Here is a 7,313-nt window from a genome sequence, read left to right as displayed (position 1 = left end):
CATGGCGCTGAGATGGCGGGGGCGCCGCGCGGCGGAGGCGGCGGCGGAGGCGGTGCGGGCGAGCCCGGGGGCGCCGAGCGGGCGGCCGGGCCAAGCCGCCGGCGCGGGCTCCGGGCGTGCGACGAGGAGTTCGCTTGCCCAGAGCTGGAGGCGCTGTTCCGCGGCTACACGCTGCGGCTGGAGCAGGCGGCCACGCTGAAGGCGCTGGCGGTTCTCAGCCTGCTGGCGGGCGCGCTGGCGCTGGCGGAGCTGCTGGGCGCGCCGGGGCCCGCGCCTGGCCTGGCCAAGGGCTCGCACCCGGTGCACTGCGTCCTCTTCCTGGCGCTGCTCGTGGTCACCAACGTCCGGTCCCTGCAGGTGCCCCAGCTGCAGCAGGTCGGCCAGCTGGCGCTGCTCTTCAGCCTCACCTTCGCGCTGCTCTGCTGTCCTTTCGCGCTGGGCGGCCCCGCCCGGGGTTCCGCCGGGGCGGCCGGGGGACCAGCGGCCGCCGAACAAGGGATTTGGCAGCTCCTTTTGGTCACCTTCGTGTCCTATGCCTTGCTGCCCGTGCGCAGCCTGCTGGCCATCGGCTTTGGGCTCGTGGTGGCTGCGTCGCACTTGCTGGTCACAGCCACCTTGGTCCCCGCCAAGCGCCCACGTCTCTGGAGGACGGTAAGTGCCGCCGCGCGCCCCGCATCGGGTCGGACACACTTGCTGGGACGATGCGCGCTTTTTCCTAGGCGGCGGGTGGGGACACTGAGGCTCCTACTGGGGGTGTGTTCAAGGTCACTCCAGCGAGTTGGGGATGCAGTCGGGGCTGGCACCATCCGGCCAAGGCTCTCTTCAGAGTTACAATCCATAAAGCGCCCCTGGGCGTGAAGTGTGGAGAGGGGAGACAGGTGTGGAGAGAGAAAGATTTGGCCAAGGTCAGGTAGCTGGTGAGCTGCCAGAGGGCGGCCAGAGGGGTCCGCCGCTCTTTTGCGGCACCCATCCCCGCGGAGGGAATGAAAGTGGGCGAGGGGATGGGGCCCTCAGGGTGGGCTCAAAGGTCGGCTCTGCGCGAAGCGCGGGGCTCTTCTCCTGTGCACTTAGAGCGCGTGCGGGGCTCGCCTCCCAGCCCTGCGGACCCAGGGGTGTATATAGGTGGTGGGAAAGGACTTCGGCCCTTTCAGCCTTGCTGGGCACCCTATTGTGGATCTGCCTCCGGCCTGGAAGGAGTGGGGTTTGCCAAGGTCAAACACAGCCTAATCCTTGTCGCTGCCACTCGGCCGTTGCCCCGAACCTGCCTTCTCTGCTCCCGAACCTGCCTTCTCTGCTCCCGAACTTTGTTACTGTCTTCCCAGTCGGGCCGGCGAGATGGTTGCCGTCTAGGACTAGGACGCCGTCTGCCTCCTGCGGGCTCTTCCTGGGCCCTGGAGGAGCTTGCTCTTCCAACTGCCCGGAAGTGGAAGTGGTCCAGGGGTCTTTGCCCCACGGCGGGGCTTTGAGAGCTTCCCCTTGTGCCCATCTCCAACTGGCGGCGGGGATGGGGCTGGGGAGTGGGGGGTGGGAAGATTTGGAAGACCCTGAGGAGGGTTTTGTTTCTGCCTCTAGCTGCAGTTTAGCAGGGGGATGGTATGAATCAAATGGAGTGGAGAAGCCCATCTCAGGAAAGGAAGCAGTGATGGGAGCAAATTGGAGAGAGGCAAGGGGTCCGAGGAGAAGCTGAATCCAGGGAGATTAGGGAAGAATAACTGGGGGGCGGTGGTGATGATTCCCTCAGCCTGGCCCCAGGGGACCAGCAACCAAGGACCTAAGGAGGCGTCCTCAGGCGGTGATGCCAGGGGCAGCACACAGTCAGAGGAGCCATGAGATGCTCAGCCTGGCACAGGGATAGACACATCACTGGACTTGTGTCTTAGGGTTAGAGAGAGACCAGCATGTGCTCAACCCATGGGTAGGGGCAGGAGGTAAGGAGGGAGTACATGGAGAATTGTCAAAGAGGGTGTCAGAGGAAGAGAGGAAGAGAGGTAGAGGTGAAGGGCAGAGGCAAAAAGGCACAGCTAAAGGCAGAGGAAAGGGGAAAAGAGGCAGAGGACTGCATGCCAGGGAGGAGAGGGAGGCTGGGTTCTTCCACAACCTCTTCCATAGCCTCCTGTGGGCAGCACGTGGCCTTGCCAGACCATTCTCAGGGAGCATTCCTGTATCTCCTACCCCCACCCCCATCTGTCTGTGTTTAGCCTGGGCCTCATGCTGGCCCCCACAGCCAGACCCGCACCCGCAAGATGGCCTCCCCAATCTGACCAGATGCTAGGGCAGCTCGGGAATAGGGAGGGGCTGAGCTTGGTCCCTGGGCAGGCCCAGGGATCCCAACCACACTGCATTCTCTCTGTGTTTATTACACCAGGGAGTCAGCTGGTGTAATAAAAGGCTGGGTTATTGTCTTTCCCTTTTAAAATAAAGACATTTCCCATGTAGCCTTTAGTCATTTCTTTTAGAGAATTAAAGACTAAAAATGAGAGAGAGGGGAGAGTCTGTCAAGGAGTTTCCGGACACAGAGCTCTGCCCCTCCCCCTGGGGTAAGATGAGCCCTGTGACTGTTACTGTAGTGGGGAAGGAAGCCCATCCTAGGAGCAAGGATTCTTAGGGAGCAGACATCTGGGTTTCCCTGCTAGCTGTGACTCTCTGGGCGATCTAAACCCTTCCCTCACTGAGCCTCAGGGTTCTCACCTATGTAAAGGGCAGAACACCTCTGCCCCCCCACCGCACAGGGTTGTAATGAAGACAAAAACTTCATATTGGAAAAGCACATCTTGGCCTCTTTAGAATGTTCTATTCCAGTCCACGTGTCTATACAGGTGATAGTGATATTGACAAACACATAGGGATCAACACAGGGAAACATACAGTGGGGGGAGTGGGGCATATGATCCCCCAGGGATTCTGTCTTTCAATTAGAGAATTCCAGGAGCCTGTGAAATCTGTCCTTAATGAGCTGTGCAACTTGGTGCTTGAGAGGGTGAAGAAGATGGCACACACATTTACACAGTGTTGGCATTTCTGCTGCTCTTCACTGCTTTACCACCTGCCTCCTATTCAGACCTGTGCCACTCTGCAGTGCAGTCACTTGTTGACAGCACCTTGTCCTCTGTACTGAATTTTGGGGAGGTAGTAGCTGTGCTGGGCACGGAGTGGATGACCCAAAGAGGATGAACAATGGACTGAATGAACGAAGGAATCTTTGCAGGGGATTTCCCTCGCTGCATACATAGCAGGATGCCGCTTCAGAGTCTAAGATCTCCACGGTGAACTCCTGGTGCTTAGTCCAGTGACTAGTCAGCCCAGTGAGCTCCAGAGTCAGGTTAACTCCATGGGGCAAAGCAGCTCCTTTCCTCGAATCCCACCCGTTTCTCTGAGACCCAAATGCTTTCTCATCAAGGATAGCCCCGAGGAGGCCTGGAAAAATCCTGTGCATTCTGAGGCATGGGTTCAAGTCCGTGCTCTGAGCTATGGAGCAAGTTCCTGTGTTGTCTTTTCCGAGCCTTTGCCCCTCCGAAGCAAGGCTCTTGGGGTTCCCTACAGCATTCATGTTCCATTTCTGGTGCACAGGGCTCTGGGAATGCAGCCGGGGTGCTTTGGGGCATCTGGTTCCTCCTCTGTAAAGCCCAAGCTGGCCAAGGACTCTTGGCCAGAGGCAGAGGAGAGAACTCTGAAAGCTAGGGTGCGTGATTATTAGCACAGGTGGAATTGAATAGCTAGGGCTTAGCTCTTGCCCGGGAGGCGTGCTTGATGCTGATGACCCTGAGCAGAAAGGTCTGCAGGGGAAACAGCCTTGTTCCTACCTGGGCCAGCACTAAGGAAGTACCCATAAATATGTGCTAAGTGGCCGGAAATGAGTTCCTTTCCTCTCCCAGCCCCTTGCTTTTGGGTCACTGATTGTACCTAAATGAAATACAATTCATTTTTATTTAGCTAAGCACCTGTCAGAACTGAAAGCATCCTGTTCAAGACATCCATAGCTGCTCAGTCAGTAGGGGGCAAGGCCTGCCAGGGTGGGCTGGAGATCATAGGGGTGGAGTAGGGGTGCGTGCCAAGGAACATATAGGATGAGGAAGGGGGAGAAAGGGAGACACTGGATGTCTGGGCTTGGCCCCTTGTGATGCCACCCACAGACTCAGAGCCTCAGAGGGAGCAGCTTGGAATCTTGGGAAAGGAGGGCCTGGGTAGGGCCCCAGTCCTTCCCACAGGGCTCCCCCTCCTAGCCTGTGCCCTGCAGTGCAGGGGGAGAACCAGGGTGCAGCACATGTGCGCAAGAGGAAGACCCGGTCTCTGCCAGCTCTGAGCTTCTTCCCTTTGCTACTTTACACAGCCTTGAAACACCCACTTTTTGACCAGTGTGAATCAGGATATTATATTTTTACTTAAATTTTTTCTGAAGTAGTAGTGATCCATTGCAGTGTGCAAATTATATGCTTTCAATTTGGTTGCTTATCAATGTAAATGAAATACATTTCGGTTTCTACTGAGTTCTTAGCTGTAGGCAGGATAACAGAAATCACGATTATCATGGAGAAATGGGAGTCAGCTGAAATTTGCCTGTGCGGCTCTAGTTCTGCCTGAGCTCTGGTGCAGAACCATGGCTTGCTTGCTTGGAGGTGAAACAACCTAACCGCAGGGCGCAGAATCGAAGGGCACAGGGCCCTGGGTGACCTGGTTGTTGATAGCAAAGCTCATGGCCTAGGTGTACTCTGGTGACACCAATCTGCCAGCACTCAGGCTGTGCCCCCATGCCTTTGCACACCCTGTACCCACTGCCTAACCACTATCTCCTCCCAGTTCACCCCATGCCCTGCCTCCCTTTCCCTAGCTTCTTACTCTGCTGGCCATACCTTCCCCGATGGCTCCTCCTCTGGCCAGGCCTTCCTCCCCAGCTGGAACCCTCCTCTCCCACCATCCCCCTCTCCCACTGCTGGTCCCTCCCTTGGCTGGGCCCCACCTCCTGTGGCTGGCCCCTCCTCCCCCACGAACCCCTCCTTTACTTCCCCTCCCACTGGCCCCCTTATCCTCATGACCCTCAGCCTGGTCCTGTCACCATGGAGTGCCCATCTGCTGTGCATCCACCTGCCTTGGCAGAGCCAATGCCTAGAGGGACAGGACTAGGGTTAGAGCTGGGCCAGGGAGGGTGACAGGTGGGGTGGTCCTCCTAGCACAGGGGTCAGGCTATGTGAAGGCAGGGAGTGTGCTTTCCTGCCCCCTGCCGCGCCCAGGACTGGCAACTGGCAGGTAGTCTCCTCGTCCTTGGCTGGACATGCTTCTGAGGTCAGTGTTGCTGCTGTCCTGGGCACAACCCCCAGCTCCTGTGCTCCCGTCTCTGGCTTTAGTCCTGCTGCAGCCTCACTGCTCCTTCCAGCCCCACATTGCCCCCAGGCCCATGTTTAGTGTTTAGGGAACAATGGCAGGGGACATCCATTACCCTGGAACCTGCTCCCCGCCCCCTGTTTTTCTCATAGAGTTGGGTGGTCCCCTGGTCCATTTCCCTTCACCTCCTGGCTCATCCTCCCTCAAGGGCAGTCAACTTTAACTTGAAAAAGCTTCCAGAATTGCCCCTGTCAGAGCAGCTGAAATGAGGGTGAGCAGGAAATGGGCCTGGTCAAAAGAGAGGGAGAATGGTCCTGGGCATCGGGCCAGGGGCTCCCACCCACTCCACCTCTGAGATGCTCCAGTGGGCCCAGGGGCTTTCCTCTGCCCCTCCACAATGTGCCCTGTAGGGGCTGCACTGTGGAAGGAGCCCTAGACACGTGCTGAGTCTGGTCACACTGATGGACAGTGGGCTGAGGGGCACGGGGCGGCTCCTTCACCGACCTGAGAAGAGCTAGGAGCAGACACAGGGGTGGAGTCTGCAGCTGCCGGGGCCTCCCTGCCTCTCTGCGCTGGTTCCCATGACCCCACAGTGTTTGGTGCTGGGGGCTGGGGTGCTGGGGGAATAATGGCTCCCTTCCTCTGGGAAGCTGCAGTCTATTGGGGAGACCCTGGTCAATAACTCGGACTGCAGTCCCACGGGACAGGACATTCAGGTGACCTTTGAAGGTGTGCACAGTGGACAGACCAGGCCTAACTGCTTGAGGAGGCCTCCCTGTGGAATGGGCGCTCAGCCAGGATTCCTGGGCCAAGCACAGGGACGTGAGAGTAGTGGGGCAAAACCACACTGAGGACTTGCCCTTTCTCCCAAGAACGGTGCCGAGCGTGGCCACAAGGAGGTGGAAGTGGGCTGGGGGCTGTGTTGGGACCTGAGGGGACCACTCAGCAAGCTCCTGTGGGTGTTGTCAGCCTGCCGCTGAATTCCCCACCCCCGGCTTTTAGAGCTGTGTGCCTGCCCTTTTGGGGCTCACAGTGGTTTTAGGTGGATGTCCGTCTCCTGTCACATCTCTGAGGTCGGGAGGGCCAGGGATCAACTCCTTAGCTTCACAGGTTCCTACAGATGTCCAGAAACATCCTTGGACCATTTCCTTGCTCAGATGGAAGCTGGTGGGCATGTGAGATGGGTGACTCCTGGCATTTCAGGGGCTCCAATGTATCTGTGTGACTTTGGGCTTGCAATGATCCCCATGCCTCAGTTTTTCTCTCACTGAAGGGAACAGTAGCTCCCTCCTGTGGTTTTCTAGAACAGACACGTCCTCCAGGTACTACGAATGGATTGTGCTTGGGAGGCATTCCCTGTCCTCCCCACACTGCTCTGGGCTCAATGAAGTGAGACCTACCTCTTACTGTCACATACATAGCTATATGTAGCTGATGACCTGCTAGTTAGTCTCTGACTTACTAAAATGGGATAGTTGCAACGACGTGCTGGTCTTGATCAGTTGTTGGGAGAGACCCTCAGGGTGCAGGTGGCAGGCATAGTCTGTTCAGCCCGTATTCTTCGCCAGTTGTAGTAATGGAACACCTTGTGAAACAGTCCATTTGGAGGTGGCCTTGTGTCCGCAGTGGAGGCTGGCATCCCTGTGGCCACGATGCCAGGCTGACCCCTTTTCAGTCAGGTTTTTGAGTTCCAAGAAGCATGGGGGCTGAAGTGGCAGGGGCAAGGTTTTGGGCAAGGGTTTGGGCGGGAGAAGCAGCCTGGCTGCCTAGCCTTGTCCATGTAACCCCCTTGGGGAGTTCACACAGCTACGGGCTCCTCCTTTTACCCTGAGAGGCTGAGCAAGGGAAGAGACCTTTCCTGCCCCCATCCCTTTGCGCGCCCTGCGCCCACTGCCCAGCATGCCGTCTCCTCCCAGTTCACCCCATGCTCTGCCTCCCTTTCCCCAGCCTCTCCCTCTGCTGACCATACCTCCCCCGCCGGCCCCTCCTCTGGCTGT

At 57.9% G+C, this 7,313-nt stretch overlaps 1 protein-coding gene across 1 annotated transcript; it reads left to right on the top strand.

Moving 5' to 3' along the window:
* The first annotated feature begins 6 nt into the window (after positions 1-6).
* Positions 7-6,497, top strand: LOC116547509 (adenylate cyclase type 1-like). Its single transcript, XM_032273452.1, has 3 exons — positions 7-651; positions 3,675-3,679; positions 5,092-6,497. Exons 1-3 carry the CDS (start codon positions 13-15, stop codon positions 5,102-5,104), a joined length of 657 nt encoding a protein of 218 aa, XP_032129343.1. The 5' UTR covers positions 7-12; the 3' UTR covers positions 5,105-6,497.
* The last annotated feature ends 816 nt before the right edge of the window (positions 6,498-7,313 follow it).

Source organism: Sapajus apella, unplaced genomic scaffold (genome assembly GCF_009761245.1).
Source record: "Sapajus apella isolate SASKATOON/1434 unplaced genomic scaffold, GSC_monkey_1.0 scaffold3416, whole genome shotgun sequence".
Lineage (NCBI taxonomy): Eukaryota > Metazoa > Chordata > Mammalia > Primates > Cebidae > Sapajus > Sapajus apella.
Note: the sequence above shows the minus strand (reverse complement) of the source record. Positions and strands in the feature narration are given on the sequence as shown.